The 17907-nt window shown below is 43.5% G+C and overlaps 1 protein-coding gene across 4 annotated transcripts in view; it reads left to right on the top strand.

The window, feature by feature from the left end:
* Positions 1 to 17907, top strand: part of SLC10A7 (solute carrier family 10 member 7) — a 194301-nt gene that overhangs the window by 1437 nt on the left and 174957 nt on the right. For 3 of the 4 annotated variants that reach the window (XM_045019556.1, XM_045019557.1, XR_006579922.1), the window contains exons 2-3: positions 2567 to 2649; positions 13428 to 13564. In XM_045019556.1, the coding sequence (XP_044875491.1) occupies positions 2567 to 2649; positions 13428 to 13564 (220 nt within the window). The remainder of the gene's footprint in view (positions 1 to 2566; positions 2650 to 13427; positions 13565 to 17907) is intronic. The other variant, XM_045019558.1, reaches the window with a different exon arrangement.

Genomic DNA, 17907 nt, shown 5'->3' with positions numbered 1-17907 from the left:
GCTTTTCTTTGAAAACACTGGGTTGAAATCCTTTCTAATGCTCACGTTTGTTTCTGTGGCACCCAAACTCTGTGAAGCAATATTATTGTTTTTCAGTCGCAGCAGAATATTTATTCTGAGAGCTTCCTCCAAATAACTTTAAAATTTGGGTTGGCAAGAAGCCCGTGAGAGGAAGCTACTAATCTTTAACAGAGCTGAATTTTGAAGGCTGGCCTGGACAGTTCTCACTGAGGACCTAGTGCTATTGCTTGGCTTCAGGAGAAAAAATAAAGTTATAAGTGATTTAAAAATCCTTTCTGAGTATTTTCTGGGGCAACTAAGGCCCCAATCATGCATGGAGCACAGTATGGGAAAACTCTTGCACTTGCATAAGCCCTGTTGAAGTCAATACTCTGTAAAGGTGAATGAGGCCACACACATGTAGTTCCTTGCAGCATCAGGACCTGCTTTAAGGAGAGCCTAGTGGTGAGATAACTGCTTTGTGACATCGTTGGACTTGTCCCTGACTGACTGGACCATCGGGTTCATGACTAGTCATGTCAGTGGCTGTTCCTGAGACAACTTGCATAAAAGACATGAAAATAGCTATTGAAAAACACTTAAGCCTCTTCCACTTCACTTAAATAACCCTACTTCCACACCTGCTTTAAGATCGGAGAAAACAGAGGTTTTTAAACTCGGGGCTATTACATGGAGGTGGTGAGCTGTCAGCCTCTGTCCCAAATCACGCTTCACCTCCAGCATTTATAATAGTGTTAAATATTAAAGTGTTTTTAATTCAGAAAGGGGGGGGTCACACTCAGAGGTGTGAACGTGGTCACCAATACAAAAGTTTGAGAACCACTGGGAGAGAAACAGGAGAAAAATATGTGGAGTTTGTGACACTCCAGCTGAGAAAACCATAGTACAACTTATAGAGGCTGTGTCGAGGCTTTTTTGGCAGAATGTGCACAGCTGTGGTCTGGAACAGTGTTCTGTTTGCAACTAGGCTGAGCTCTAGTCTGACCATCTTCAGGGCATGATGCAAAAACCATATTTTTGTTTGTTTTACTGGCAGAAGAGTGGGCTCATTTGATTCCACTTTGAGTATGTTCCTTCTGATAAGAAGAGATAAGGGAGAGCTATGCTTCCATTTGATGTTCCATGAACTAAACAGGTATTTGAGTGTGCCAGTTCTAAAGTAACATGAGCTAATTCACATAGTAACATTCAGGTTTCCCAGTTCAAAGCCAGGCAAAATAAAAGTTGGATTCCAACAACATCAATATTGTAGCCATGTTGCACCTACTGTACATAGCATTTTTCTATTTCTTTGTTTCTGGTTACATGCTTAACTTAATATTGCCATAAATTATACAAAAAGCACAACACAACCAAGTTACTGTTGCAGCTGAAACTTTAATGTTTGCATTTCCTGACTTTTTTTTAAAAGTTGTATGTAGTGTAAGGTGTTTTGTATTTAATACACACACAGTTTTTGTATGGCATGGAGTCAGGCCTATGTAAATGCAGGATTTCTCTGTAAATAGCTTGTCTCCAGCGATGCAGAAGTTGGGTGGATTTAGTGTAGAATGAAGCTCTGTATGAACTTTGAGAGCATTGACTTGTATAGAGGATTCAGTTTCTCCGTGACTATCAATAATGTATCTTTCATACACGAGAGGAGACAGGATCTCCTCTTTTGGAGTAGAGTAAAGTTGCTACTGCAATTTTGGTCATGTCAGGTTAGTACTACTAAACGTATGAAATAAAAAGGGAAGAGAGAATTTTAAAATAAGATCCACTAGCTGAGTTTAGGTCAGAACCCCATTACTAATGTTTAAAAATGGAGGCTGGGTTTTGTTTTCAGCATTCCCACATGAGGCATGGTTCCTGCCCCAAAAGGATATTTGTCATTTTTCTAAGAGTATAAAATGTTAATTCATTTGAAAATGTGTACAAACACAGGCCTTTGATTCAGTGGGGTTCCTTGGAGGTGCATGGGTCTGCCCATGCAGAGCTAATTGCCGGATTGGGACCTTAGTGTGTTTAGAAATCATGTACAGCTTGAGGGGGCCATTACAAAGCAAGTCTGTGTTGAGGATTATGTGGAACTACACTGCTCCAAGGAGCCCTTTGGGGGGGTGCATCTTGCTTTCCACTTTGCAGCCAGTGAGGCCCGCTGGCTGGTACATGTTGCAATTCTGACTGGCCCATATGTGTGCAGCCCAAAGGTGGGAGAAGGCTCCTTATTTGCCACTCACTGCTTAATATTTCCGCTTTAAGGCAAGGCAGAATCTTCCCCATGGTAACCAACAGGTAATGGTTACAAAGGCATACTCTTCATTGCATCATGCCTAATTGCTATCTCTGTTAATTAGTCTTGCTTGTTTTTGTTTTAAAATAAGAATGACATTCACTTAAATAGCAAAACGTAGTCTTTTAAAACAGACTTTAAAGTTAATGATCAAAAGTGCTCCAAATATTTCTCTACATTCTGAAATATTTAATTATTTTGGTGTATTATAACTTTTTATAGTGTTATTTCCTTAAGTGGTTCACTTTGTTTTTGTGTTTGTTATTTTAGGACCACTGAAGCCAGAAATTACGATAACATACATTGCAGTTTCCGCTATATTCTTTAACAGTGGACTCTCATTAAAAACTGAGGTACTGTAAATAAGTTTATTCATTTTATTTTAAAAGTTTGGACTGATCTTCATCAGGCCTGATTGTAGTTAGGCACATGAAATTACTCACCTTTTTTTTTGTTGGTAGATGACTAATGGAACCATGTGAAAGTTACATGTGTACATAACTAGTTTGTGTGTTTTTAAAAATAAGTACACAGCGCAGGAAGGGGAGAGGAGCAGGACATACTGAGTGAAATTCACTCACCTGTGGAGACACTTTGTTGCTGCAGAAATCCCACAGTAGATCTCTAGTGAGATTGAGAGGGTGTAAATGGAGGCTCCATGCCTGTATGAATTACACAGAGGGCTTAGCATCATCCCCAAATGTTGCTGACTGAGCACGTAGCTACAGGATCTATGCTTACGATGATCCAGTGGCTTCAAACTGCTGCAGAGGTGGGCGCCCAAGTGGTAGCAGTTGCTGTGGCAGTTTATTGCCTGGAATAGTGGTCCCAGAAGAGTTTCTCTACAGCTCCATGGCCTGCCTATGGCTTGGAAACAGTTTTCTAGAAGATTCTCTTATATTCAGTTGTGGTTGGTGGAATGCTGAACTTCAAAGGCATATTGCTGCATTTGTGCTTTGACTCTGCTACCAGACTCAGCAGTGCTTCAGTGGTGCCTGAGCCTGTTTCAATTCTTATTTCCATTTATTTAAAAAAAAAAAGTGTGTGTGTGGGGGGGGGGAGGGTTGGGGGGAAGAGTCTCCTGTAGCTTAAGGAAAAGAGATGTTGCTTAGTTGCCTGCAAAACTTTGGTGACTGGGAGGAGGGGTGCAGCAGTTTTCTGTCAAATTTCTCTGCCAGCGCATCTCAGGTGGCCTTACTTAAAAGAGAACCATTGCATTTCTCTGCCAGTCCAGCCTCTCTGTTCCTTTTCACCTTGTTGACTGATTTGATCTATTACTTAAGAGGATAACTTAAATAGCTCCTAATTCAGCTGCGTTAGTAAGTAAGGCCTGGTCTACACTAGGAGTTTATGTCGAATTTAGCAGCGTTAATTCGACTTAACCGTGCACCCGTCCACACCAGGAAGCTAATTAGTTCGACCTAGAGGGCTCTTTAGTTCGAATTCTGTGCTCCTCCCCGACGAGGGGAGTAGCGCTAAATTCGACATGGCTATGTCGAATTAGCCTATGTGTGGACGGAAATCGACCTTAGTAGCTCTGGGAGCTATCCCACAGTGCACCACTCTGTTGACGCTCTGGACAGCAGTCCGAGCTTGGATGTTCTGACCAGCCACACAGGAAAAGCCCCGGGAAAATTTGAATTCCTTTTCCTGTCTGGCCAGTTTGAATCTCATTTCCTGTTTGGACATCATGGCGAGCTCAGCAGCACCGGCAACGATGCAGAGCTCTCCAGCAGAGGAGTCCATGCAATCTCAGAGTAGAAAGAGGGCCCCAGCATGGACTGACCGGGAAGTCTTGGATCTGATCGCTGTGTGGGGCGATGAGTCTGTGCTTTCGGAGCTGTGCTCCAAAAAACGGAATGCAAAGACCTACGAGAAGGTCTCCAAAGCCATGAGAGACAGAGGATACAGCCGGGATACAACGCAGTGCCGCGTGAAAATCAAGGACCTGAGACAAGGCTACCAAAAAATCAAAGCGGCAAACGGACGCTCCGGAGCCCAGCCCGAGACATGCCGCTTCTACGAGGCACTGCATGCCATTCTCGGTGGGTCTGCCACCACTGCCCCACCAGTGACCGTGGACTCCGACGATGGGATAGTGTCGACGGCCAGTTCCTCGGCGATGTTCGTGGACGGGGAAGATGAGGAAGCAGATGAGGAGGACGAGGCAGTCGACAGCGCTTACAACGCTGATTTCCCTGACAGCCAGGATCTCTTCATCACCCTCACGGAGATCCCCTACCAACCCTGCCCAGCAGTTACCCTGGACCCTGAATCAGGGGAAGGATCAGTCGGTAAGTGCTTTTAAACATGTAAACTTTTATTATTAATGTAACAGGAATCTGAACTATGTGAAAAGGAGATCTATATATATATATATATATGGGGATAGAACAGAAATCCTCCTGGGAGATCTCCGCGAAGCTCTCCTGGAGGTAATCGAAAAGCCTCCGCAGGAGGTTCCTGGAGAGAGCTGCCTTACTGGGTGCTCCGTGGTAGCACACTTTTCTGCGCCAGGCTTTCATGAAGTATTCTGGGAGTATTGCTTCCACGAGTGTGGCAGCATAGGCCCCTGGTTTGTGCTGGCTTTCACGCAGCATGCGCTCTCTATCTCCTTCAGTGACCCTTCTCAGGGTGATCTCGCTCGGCGACTCCTGCATCTAATTAGGGGAATTAGTGTAATGTTAGGCCTGGTCCAAAGTATTTTTAAAAAATCTCCAGACGCCATAGCAGAGACTCAGCGCGCTGCTGTGTGACAAGCGTAACGGAAAGCCAAAGAATCAAATGGACGCTCATGGAGGGAGGGAGGGGGGACTGAGGACGCAAGCTATCCCACAGTTCCTGCAGTCTCCGAAAAGCATTTGCATTCTTGGCTGAGCTCCCAATACCTGTAGGGTCAAACACATTGTCCGCGGTGGTTCAGGGCATAGCTCGTCAATGTACCCCCACCCCCAGAAGGAAAAGGGAAAAAAATCGTCTCTTGACTCTTTTAAATGTCACCCTATGTGTACTGAATGCTGCTGGTAGACGCGATGCTGCGGCACTGTACTGTAGCATCCTCGCCCCCCTTCCTTGGTGGCTGATGGTACAATGTGGCTGATATCTGTCGTCATCATCAGCCTTGTGGCAGATGGTGTAGTGCAATAGGACTGCTATCCGTCCTCGTCATCAGCCCATGAGTGCTCCTGACTGGCCTCCCGGTCATTCCCAGTAGACGGTACAGAACGGCTGGTAACCGTCTTCATCATAGCAACAGGGGGCTGAGCTCCATCAGCCCCCGCCCTTCATGTGTAAAGAAAAGATGCTGTACTGCCTGGACTATCATAACAGCAGGATGCTGGGCTCCTCTCCCCCACACTGCTTAATGCCCTGTCTGGACTATCATAGCAGCTGGAGGCTGCCTTCCCCTCATTTCTTTTCACTAACAAGTCACTGTTTCTTATTCATGCATTCTTTATTACTTCAGCACACAAATGGGGGGGACACTGCAATGGTAGCCCAGGAAGGCTGGGGGAGGAGGGAAGCAACAGATGGGGTTGTTGCAGGAGCACCCCCTGTGAATGGCATGCAGCTCATCATTCCTGCATGATCTGACACGGAGCGGCTGTGCTCTCTGGTTCTCTGATACACTGGATCTCTAGTACACTTGCCCCATATTCTAGGCAGGACTGATTCTATTTTTAGATACCATAAAGGAGGGATTGACTCGGGGAGTCATTCCCATTTTTGTCTTTTGCGCCCCCGGCTGATCTCAGCCAGGGGCACCTATGACAGCAACAGAAGGTATAGTGCAATAGGACTGGTAACCGTCATCTCATTGCCAATTTACAATGGCGTGGTAGACGGTACAGAACGGCTGCTAACCATTTCTGCTGTCATGCAAAAGCAAATGAATGCTGCTGTGTAGCGCTGCTGAATCGCCTCTGTCCGCGGCATCTAGTACACATACGGTGACAGTGACGAAAGGCAAAACAGGCTCCATGGTTGCCACGCTATGGCGTCTGCCAGGGCAATCCAGGGAAAAAGGGCACAAAATGATTGTCTGCCGTTGCTTTCCCGGAGGAAGGAATGACTGACGACATTTACCAAGAACCACCCGCGACAATGATTTTTGCCCCATCAGGCACTGGGATCTCAACCCAGAATTCCAAGGGGCGGGGGAGACTGCGAGGGGGTGGAACAGGGGCAGAGATTATGCTTTCCGGATTGCATGCAGCAGGAGTGCGCATGAGATAGGTGCTGTGCATGGTCTTGTTCACAGAGACAGACTAGACTGTGTTCATTGTTCGCAAAAATGTATCTTTGCAAGGAATTCACTCCCTTTTTCCCATCACACAGCTTCGACTGTCTCCAGACCTGCCCCAGCATCCCCCTCACAGAGGCTGGCGCAGATTAGGCGGCGAAAGAAAAAGACACGGGACGAGATGTTCGCTGAACTTATGGGCTGCTCCCGAGCCGAGGCGGCCCAGCAGAGCCAGTGGAGGGAGAACCTCTCTCAGTACCAGCGCTCACACAGCGAACGGGAGGAGAGGTGGCGTGAGGAAGACAAGCAGGCGACTCAAACGCTGCTTGGACTAATGAGGGAGCAAACGGACACGCTCCGGCGCCTTGTGGATGTTCTGCAGGACCGCAGGCAGGAGGACAGAGCCCCCCTGCAGTGTATCTGCAACCGCCCTCCCCCTCCACAAAGTCCCATACCCCCCTCACCCAAAATAACAAGGAGGGGCGCCAGGGGCCGTGAAAATTGTCACTCCACCCCAGCAGAGTACTCAATTACCCAAAAGCTCTTATTCCCTAAATTTTGAGAAGTCCTTCCCTTCCTGACTCACCCAAGCCCCAATCCCAGTTTCATCCCCTAACTGTCTAGTTGATTATTAAAAATACTTTGCTGTTAATTACTGTTTCCGTCATGTTTTTGTACAGAAGACTGTGTTTGAAGGGGGGGGTGGGGAAGGGGGTTGGTAATTGCATAGGACAGTCACCTTTACCAGGGTACAGACATGGGGGCAGGATCAGCAGCAGGTCACACACACAGTGCGGTCAGTAGGCACCCGGGTCAGTATGGGAGGTGGTTTCCATGTTCTGTGTGGGTGGGGGGGTACGTGACTTTGTAGCGGGGGAGGGCGGTTACAGATCTTATGCAGCGGTCCTTGTCCTGGACCACAGAGCCACGCAGCAGGGGAATCTGTAACCGTCCTCCCCCGCAACAAGGTCACATAGCCCCCGCACACAGAGTCCCAAAAAGGAGGGATGGCAGTCTCCGTTGAAACAACCAGTCCGGCACTGCGGACCGCTCTAGGAGCAGGAGCCTGTCATTCCTCGAGTTTAGAGGCGGTCTTTACATCACTGCACACCCTACCCAGCACAGTCTGCGTCCCAGTTTCAACCCTTTAACGCAAAGTCATTAATAAAGAAACCTTTGTTAAGTAATAATGGAACATGTATTTTATTTTTACACGTGTGTTGGAAGGGGGGAAACGGGGTGAATGGGGTATGTAACTGCAGAGGATAGTCAACAGTAACTGGGTAAAGAAACAGGGGCAGGTTCAGCTTCTCTGTAAAGAAACTGAATAGTCACAGGTCACGCTGCTCGCTGAGGAACCTAGCTTTCAAAGCCTCCCGGATGCACAGCGCTTCCCGCTGGGCTCTTCTAATCGCACGGGTGTCTGGCTGAGCGTAATCAGCAGCCAGGCGATTTGCCTCAACCTCCCATCCCGCCATAAAGGTCTCCCCCTTGCTCTCACAGAGATTGTGGAGCACACAGCAAGCTGCAATAACAATGGGGATATTGGTTTCGCTGAGATCCGAGCGAGTCAGTAAGCTCCTCCATCTCCCCTTGAGACATCCGAAAGCACACTCCACCACCATTCTGCACTTGCTCAGCCGGTAGTTGAAGAGTTCTTTGTCATTGTCCAGGGCACCTGTATAGGGCTTCATGAGCCAGGGCATTAGCGGGTAGGCTGGGTCCCCGAGGATCACTGTAGGCATCTCCACATCCCCAACAGTTATTTTGTGGTCCGGGAAGAAACTACCTTCCTGCAGGCGTCTAAACAGACCAGAGTTCCTAAAAACACGCGCGTCATGAACCTTGCCCGGCCACCCGACGTAGATGTTGGTAAAGCGTCCCCTATGGTCCACCAATGCTTGCAGTACCATTGAAAAGTAGCCCTTTCTGTTAATATACTGGCTGGCCTGGTGGGCCGGTCCCAGGATAGGGATGTGAGTTCCATCTATAGCCCCACCGCAGTTTGGGTATCCCATCGCGGCGAAGCCATCTATGACGACCTGGACATTTCCCAGGGTCACTACCTTTGAGAGCAGTACCTCAACGATTGCGTGGGCTACTTGCATCACAGCAACCCCCACGGTACATTTGCCCATGCCAAAGTGGTTCGCTACTGACCGGTAGCTGTCTGGCGTTGCAAGTTTCCAGAGGGCTATGGCCTCTCGCTTCTGCACAGTCAGGGCTGCTCGCATCCGGGTGTCCTTGCACTTCAGGGCAGGGGACAGCAAGTCACACAGTTCAAGGAAAGTGCCCTTACGCATGCGAAAGTTTTGCAGCCACTGTGATTCATCCCAGATCTGCAGCAGTATGCGGTCCCACCAGTCCGTGCTTGTTTCCCCGGCCCAGAATCGCCGTTCCACAGCATGAACATGACCCATTGCCACCATGATCTCCACGGCGCGGGATCCCGTGCTTTCTGAGAGGTCTGTGCCACTCTGACACTTCATGTCCTCACCGTGCTGCCGGAGCCTCCTTGCCCGATTTCTCAGCAGCTGACTGTGGAAGAGGTGGACGATAAGGTGCGAGGAGTTGACAACGGCCATAAGTGCAGCGATGATCACAGTGGGCTCCATGCTCGCAGTGCTGTGGCGTCCGCGCTGTCACTGACCAGAAAAGTGCGCGAACAGATTTCCCGCCGGCGCTTTCAGGGAGGGAGGGAGGTTGTGACGGTTGAATGATGACAGTTACCCAAAACCACCCTCGACACATTTTCCCCCCAGCAGGCATTGGGGGCTCTACCCAGAATTCCAATGGGCAGCGGGGACTGCGGGAACTGTGGGATAGCTGCCCACAGTGCACCGCTTCCAATGTCGACGCTTGCCCTGTTAGTGTGGACTCACAAAGTCGAATTAGTGTCCTTAGTGTGGATACACAAATTCGACTTTGTAAGGTCAATTCCACAAATTCGAATTAAATTGAATCGAACTACTCTTGTAGTGTAGACATACCCTAATTTAGCTAGCTGCAAAGCAATGAGGAAATCAATAATTTGGCTGATACTTTGCACCAGGGTTTGACAAATCCCACCTTTAAGTGGGAAGTTTCTCTTGGCTATTGAGCCATACTATATTATTGAATTCTGCAGAATTTAAGCTCTCATATTTTTTTTAAGTTTCTAAGCTTATGGTTGTGAAGATAATCCTCCAAATAGGAGCCAAGTCTGAATTAATGCCATCCTGAGTCTATAGTCAGATTGCTCCAGTGCCACTGTCGATTCTCATGGTTTTGCCCAGTTATGGCAGCAGTGAAATTAATAACTCTGGTTGGCTTCATTGCTGCTATTTCAGAAGCCTGTGGTTATCAGTGAAACTGTCAGGAATCATGTCAGTTTCATCTTTCCACATGGAAAACCAATAAATACTAACAGAAGCTAGCACTGGAGTTATTCACGGGGTAGAGGACCCAAAAACAGTAGCTGGGAAGCGGTGGTGTAGTCAGGTTCTCTTCTCTCAGCAGGCAGGAATTCCTGGAGTGCAGGGAAGAAATGGAAAGGTCCTTTTTCCTTTCAGTCATTTCAAGTCTTGATGCTTCAAAATAATAAAACAGCTGCTAACTAGAAGCGGATAAGAGAGATGGACCCCCACACCTTTTCCAGGGACAGTACTGTGGTAGGCATGCCAGCAAGTGAGGGTGGCAGGAGGGCTTGGCTTCTGTATCTGGCTGGTGAGGCTCTGTTTATGCCCATACAAAAAGCATCTTGGTTGTATTTTCAGAAACATGAATTACCATAAACAGAGAGAATTTTATATTTGTAGTCATAACTCTGTAGTCATAATACATGAGCAGAATATTTGCCCCTACGTCACGATCACGCCCACTTAACTTTACTGGCCCGTTTGGTCTTTGAAAGCGCTCCATTAGCTAAGTCCCCACAGACCTGGAACTTGAAATCAGATTCCTGAATATCTGTGTAGCAGTTACAGTTGTACAGTGGGGAATCTGATGAATCATTAAAAAAGGTTTTACTGTGTGTATGTACTGATACAGAAAAGGCCATATTGTGCTCATTGGCTTGATTGGAGGGAGGAGTGGAACTGTGCTGCCCTGTGGGAGCTTGGGAGGCACAGAAATGTCATGATATGTTGGGGAGATGGTGTAGCCTTCTCTGTTGGCTTGTGCAGGGAGGGGCGGGGCTATGGTTTGACAGCTTCCCCGTCCCCCTTTGAGGTGTCCTGAGAGATCTCTGCATTTTCGCAAGTGCACAGACTGAAATTCTGACAGGCCTTTTTGTGAGATGGGGAACAGAGTGAAGGCTCCTTATTCACGCCTTTCCTTTGCATCCATGATAGAGACTGACAATATGATCCAAAATGTATTGGCTTCTCTTAAAGGTGACCAGCAAAGACATTGAAAACGCCAGTAATTTGGGGAATATATTTCTTGTAATGCAAATCTCCTCCCCCACCTCCATCTTTTCAGGTCTGCAAAGGTCTATCCCATTAGTGTGGCACTGCTGCATGCACTTCTACAGCAGTGTTGCACTGGAGTCCACAGCCAACTTATAGATAAGTTTTTGTTTTCTTTATTTTTAATATTGCATAGTTTTGATTAAACCCATCTTATGTTCCTTATAGGGCATTTCCCAAAAGATATAAGATGATACACTAGAAAAGAAAACTACTGAAAACTGTAGCGTACTAAAATCCAGCAATAGGTGGCAATTTCACACTCACCCAGACTGATTATGGGGTGTGTGTGACATTGTCACCCATGCACTGTACTAGGGATCGTGGACTGGCCTAGTGAATGATCTGTGGTGGGACACAACTTTTCGGACCTGGCAAGAAATAAGACTGAATGTACAAATGTGCCAGATAATTCTCTTCTTCTAATTATTTGGGGGTTTAGCATATGTAATAATATATATATATTTTTAACTTTTAAAATAGCTATACTTTAATCGCCTCCTGTATTCTTTCACCACATCTGGTGTTTAAAAAAAATGCTTTCCTTTGCTGGTGGTAAACCCTCTATTCATCATTGTTCTCCTTGTTGAAGAAAAGATGACGTAGTACTGTGATGAGACCATTTGTAGTGCAGTAGTTGATATACAATGCTGGTTCAGAAGATGCTATTCTAATGCTTCACAGATTGTACTGCACTGAGATCAGTCTCACATGGATAAAGAGGACCTCTTTCTCTCATAGGTTGCCATTAGTCTTATTGAAGATTTTCCATTTTTAAAAAATATCTTCACTTCTTAAAGGTTGTCTATATTTAAACAAAAAATTAATATATTGTTTCTTTTATGATAATATTGTGTCAGTGCATATTATAAATCCCAGTTTTCAGGGCTATGTGACTTCCTGAGAACACCTTGCAAATAGAATAAAGGGGAAGATTTTTAGATCAAATGTGGTTTTTTTGTTTGGTTTGTTTTTTTTTAAGTCAAGTTTGAGGGAAACACTTTTGGTTTGTTAAGAGAAGGCAAAAGTACCTGACAAGGAACCAATGCTGAATCACTTATATTTCCAAAACTTTTATTTTCTTCAGTGGTGGATTGGGTGGATAAAGATGCAGTATTTGACCTTAATGGGGGTCTTAAAGCTTGCTTGTTTGTTTTTTTTATTTATAAATTGCCTCTTTTCTTAAAGTTGGCTAAATTTTAAAATTAAAAGCTTCAATAGATGCTTACTCTTTAAACTGTTTGGAAAAGAGTCAGTTGCCAGCTGACACAAATTTACATTTTAAAAAGTGACCACTGTTTATGTGCAATGAACTAGACTTTCTGCATTTTTTTAAATGTATCTGACCTATCTAACTTAATTAAAGATAGCTGAAGAAACATAACAAATTAGCTTTCTCATAAGAATTACATTAGACATCAGTTAAGTAAAGTGACTGGAAAGGACTCCAGTGTTTTTCTGCAGGAGACAGCTAAATAGGTTAGGTTGATCCATTTCCATTCAGATTTATTACATTCAGAAAGAGTTGATCTGACAACAAGACTTTTTCTTTTGTTTGAAAGGAAATGTTTATACAAAAACTACTAAGAGAATTGTTGTACAACAAGAATACCAATGTGAGGAGACGCATGGTTAAGAGGGAAATATGTAATAATCTTTAATCACCCTTGTGAAGTGCTTTGAGGTCCTCTGATGAAAGGTGCTGTGTAACAACAAAGTCTTATTTATTTTTCCTGCATCCAGCTGAATTTTGCTCCTCATTTCTCTGAATTTTCTTGCTTTTGTTAGTTTGTCATAGCCTCAGCGTTCTTTCTGTGTAGTTCTTCCAAACCTTAATATAACTTGGTATGAATTTGCTCTCTGATTCTGGTGTATAATGTCAGTTTTTTTAAGCATTTCTGGGATGCTTAACAAATAAAAACTGACACTGAATTAATTTGCTATCTGAATTTTAACTTTTCACTAAAGAAAGCATACCTGTGATTCATTCTACAGTGTAAGGTCCTTTCCTATTGGCATGCAAGAGACGTACCCTCTTGTTGACTCTATAGACTAGAGAAACTTTTAAAACTGTCTCCGTATTGATTACATTAGTTCATCTCCCTTGTGGTATCAACAGTGGGAGCCTTAGTGTTGACAGGCTGTCAGCTGACACAGTTCTTGGAAGGATGACAGAGCCAGAGACCTTTCTGCAGTAACCTACCATGATGGGAGCTGAACTGGTATTAGCAACAGTGGGACATTTTTTGACAAAAGACCCTATAGTAGACAGGGCCTTAGCGTTCATGGGATTTACTTACTGAAGGGGAGAACAGACTTCTAAAAGAATTAAAATGCATGCATTTTTGTCTTGCTATAAAGGTGACCCTATTTTAAACAGCACAAAAGTGAACTTGCCTTCGCTGTTATGACTGGAGCTTCCTCTTTTCTTGTTTTGCAGGAGCTGACAAGTGCTTTGATGCATGTGAAACTACACCTTTTTGTCCAGATCTTTACACTTGTGTTCTTCCCAACAGCAATATGGCTTTTTCTTCAAGCATTATCAGTCACACCTATAAATGAATGGCTTTTAAAAGGGTATGTTTAAACATATTAGAGTGAAATATATTTATGGCTACTTATTAAGGGCTGCTGTACCAGTAATATGTGTTTAACAGTTATATAGTGAAGAGATTTCACTGTGTAGTTTCATGCTATGACACTTGCTATTGAAGAAGCGGTACACATAAGATTATCCTTTCAGAATTATGGTCTCATGTTTAGAAAGACTTGTCAGCTAATTTCATATGTAGGGAGCTTGCAACAGATCAGCTTTCTCTTTGACAAGCAGTCTGTCGAAGCTGCTATGCTAGGTTTCAAGATGTATGGGAAAAAAGTGATTGCTGAAGAGAGGCTTAAATCTATGAATACTTTTTTTTAAAAAGCATAATTTATGGCATATGTGTTACAAGTATTGTGTGTATTTAGCATCACACTGTACACATCCAAATGATTGTTCAATATTAGTTCTGCTAAGTTGTGAAAAAAAATTAGCGTTTTTATGTTGGAACAAATCTCTTGTTCTTTGAAATGGTGAATTCAGTAGTGACTGTTTATCATGAGAATAAAAGGCATTGTCTTAAATGAACTTTTCTAATCTTCAAACAAATGTTTATAGATACAAAGTGACACCATAAATGATATGATAATGAACAGTACAAAAAATCCTAAAATAGAGATGCATCAAAATCAAACTTAGATGGCAAGAACCACCAGGCTTTGCTGTGTAGTTAAAATATTAAAATAATCTATTGTGTTTGAAATATCCCAGTTGTAAATAGAGAGCAGAGCTGTTCCATCCACTGGAAGAAACCCCATTGTTCCAATAGTGTGGTGTTGCTTCAGAATAATTCCCCATCTAAATATCTTAGCTGTAAAGCTGCTCAGGTGTGTATGTGTTGGCAAGATAAGACCTTAAAATAGAGCTGTTGCTGTTTTTTTCAAAAGTATTTCTCCAGACAGTTTTGTTTTTCTAAGTATAAAGTGCTGCACACATTACAAGTGACACTGAATTTGAGACAACAAAAACATCATTCAGGAAATGTTAGTGCTGTTTCTCATAATGGTGTCAATAGAACAGTTGGAGTAGAAGCATGCCAGTGTATCAGAATTAATTTAGACTTGGTGAAGCATAAAAACAGTTACAGTGAATATGATTGCAAAGGGTTTGCACCGGTATGACTAATGACAGGCTTCCTCATCGTCATAGCCTGTCAAAATTCAGTCTTAACACAGAACAGTCTCATTTGCTAGACTGCAAAGTGCAAGGAGTTTTGATTCCTCTCTTCCCACTCTCTGCATTGCCATCCCCATTCCCCTCTTTCTTTTGATGACATTTTTCATGCCACTTTAGTCCTTAAGATAAGAATGCATCCCTTAATACACAGGGGTATATACATGCAACTCCCTAATCACTGGTTTTCTCTCAAATATGCATTTATGGTCATTTTTACACAGGGACCTAATGAGCAAATATGCTTTTTGTGATGCTTATAAATGCTTCACCAACACCCATAAAATCATTCTATCGTTTCTGGTTTCACAGTATTTCACCTTTTATTACAATTAGCCTATCATATGGGGGTTTCACACAAAGAATGCTCAGGTTAGTGAACTCATGGAAAATTATTTTAAGAGGGTGCTTTATGAATACAGCTATTCAGAATGCTGGTCAGGCAAGCAGCAGTTGAGGGGAAAGCTGTATGCTGCTGAAGGGGAAAACTCAATGGGAGCTGTAATCCCTTTGCAAAGCATACAGGACAGGGAGAGCAGTGGAAACCAGAACCACTGAGTTCTGTCATTACTTAAACAAATAAACTGGGTACAACTTAGGACCTTTTTAAATTTAGTTTAGCAAATTTTGGGCTGCATTCTGCCTTGTGCTTATGTGAGCATTTGAGGATGGGTTAGGGGAGGATGCAAAGAGCCTTCCACCCCTTGCACAGCCTGCTTAACGGCCAGGCTGAATTGCTGCCACTGTGTTTTGTGGAACACTTGGACGGCTCTATCTCTACTCTCTAGAGGCACTAGGGTACCCCGATCAAGATGGGGTGGGGTAGGAAGAGGTGGGGCCAAGACTTCTCTTTTTCACATATCAAATAGCAGAGCTAGGATCAGGGGCTGGCAAGATTCTCCTCACAAAAGAGTGTAACGGGGTTTGCTGCCACTGTGCTCTCATGAACTCCCAGAGTCATTCTGCCTCCCATGGCAGAGTATCTCCTAGTGCTGTCTCTGGGACTGTGTGGCTCAGCACTGCTCTCAACTCAAGGCTGTGCCTAAAAAGTACAACAATCAAGGCCAAAGTAAGTTTCCTGCAGTGCTTCTGTAGTTAGTTAATGATTGAGTCTCCTGAATGTTAGGAGTGCTGTGTTTGTCTGTCCAGAGTAGCTGTCTTTTTTTTGTTATAAATTAAGGGACAAATTCAAATCTTATCAGCACCTTCATTTTCATTTAGCTTTGTTCTCAAGCTTTTAAATTTTAATTTTCTATAGTTGCATTCCATCTTTCCTTCCTTCTTTTTACATAATGTGATATCTGAAAGCTGTTTGCTTTTAAATTATTTTTAGGATGTTTAGAACAAATAAACCTGAGGGTGGAGGCTGGGGATAAGAGAGGAGAATGAAATACAAGACAAGCTGATACCACCCAAAAATTTTTAATTCATTTTTGTCGACTGACTGAATTTCAAGTTGATAGTGTCCCTTTAAAAGTAACCTGAAGAAGCAACTGAGTGCCCTGCCTGTGTTAATCTTTTCCACCATTGGAAGGGATTCTATAAGCATGTCGCCATTTACAACACTAAGGTTTTGAGATGCAAGCTACAGAGATCTAACGTGATGGTGTTCACTGCATATGTGAAGCAGGTGATTTCAGGGTTTCTTAATAATCAAATAGTTGTAACACACTGGAAAAGTATGTATGGGGTATCATCAGCATTTGAACCCAAGACCTTCATACCCACAGCACAGACTGCTACTGCCTGACCTAATGGAATATCTCCATTATTACTTCTACCAGCTTGGCTGTTGGCCAGGAGAGGGGGACATGGAATACACTTTGTTAGTGTGTTGCATAAAGCTCTTATTAAATAATACGATCGTTTTCAGGCTATTTTTTTAATATACATATTTTGAAACTCATTTGATATGCAGGCTGTTAGAAATACTTTCTATTTAGCATACAACATGCTTTTCTATAGATTAATATGTTCTTATAAAAGATATTCAGAAGTATGTCTGTAGAGTGATTTTTAAAAAAGGCTTGCAAATGTAATATCTGATTTTCGAAGTGGCTCACACAAATCTTGTTCACTGAAGCTTTCTCTTTCTATAGTGCAGAAATCCCTTTTCCGTCAACTGGAGATGGCCATACATTTCAAATCTCTACTGATAACTTCTATTTTAACCCACCCCTTTTTGCTCTTTATTATTTCAGGTGAGAAGTTCCATGAACTAACCATTTTAAGAGATTTAATTAAGTCAAGATATGATGCAGTGGATAGGGCAGCCATATCACCATGTGCCTGTCTGCCCTTTTTTGTTAGAGAGGCACCATCAACTTGCCAGACTGTTTGTGTGTATATATATTGCCTCTTTAAAAAATACATAAATTAGAGCTGATCCCGCAGAAACACTGAATGCTTTTAACTCCAACTGGCATTATTAGGCATTGAGGGCACTCACCACCTCAAAGGAGGTACTCCAAACTTTGCATTATTGGATCCATAGAACGCTGCTTTCCATCGTTTGCAGTTTCCTTCTCTAACAACGCTAACTGTGACTGATAAAGTGGCCACATTGATCATCCTTTATCCATTCCTTCTCATTTAATTTTTTTCTCATGTTTCTAAGCATTCATTAATAGCAAATCTATTCTGTAATATAGTTTCTTGCTGTGCTGGCTTATAAAGTGATATTAACACCAAAGGGGTATTGATATTACATCTCTATGTGAGCTAACACTTTAAAATTCAAAGTAGTTAATGTCTAGAGATGGCCTTGAACTAGAATAGTGGGTCAGAAACATAAACACTGGCAAGTTTAGGTTGGGCCCATTATCAGTTAAGATGCTTAGCTGGTTTTGTTGCCCTTAACAGCCTCAAGTCCTATTGGGCAGAGTCTGAACTCTTGTTCCATATCTTGTAAAACCAGAGGCACTACTTGCGTAAGCTTAGCGACTGTGATTAGAAGATGCCCTGCAAGATTAGGGCATTATGATGTTACTGATGTAATGCCTGCAACATTGCATATGTAATATAAAACTTATTTAAGCCATAGTGGCTAACATTGTTGTGGTACGTGAACTCAAGACCCCTTCCTTTCAAAAGATACACTGTCAAGTATTTAGGCCTAAAACTTAACCTCCTAAATTTATTGTAATCT

The sequence above is a fragment of the Mauremys mutica genome, chromosome 5, assembly GCF_020497125.1.
Source record: "Mauremys mutica isolate MM-2020 ecotype Southern chromosome 5, ASM2049712v1, whole genome shotgun sequence".
In the NCBI taxonomy this organism is placed as follows: domain Eukaryota; kingdom Metazoa; phylum Chordata; order Testudines; family Geoemydidae; genus Mauremys; species Mauremys mutica.
This window is presented reverse-complemented; position numbering and strand designations above follow the sequence as displayed.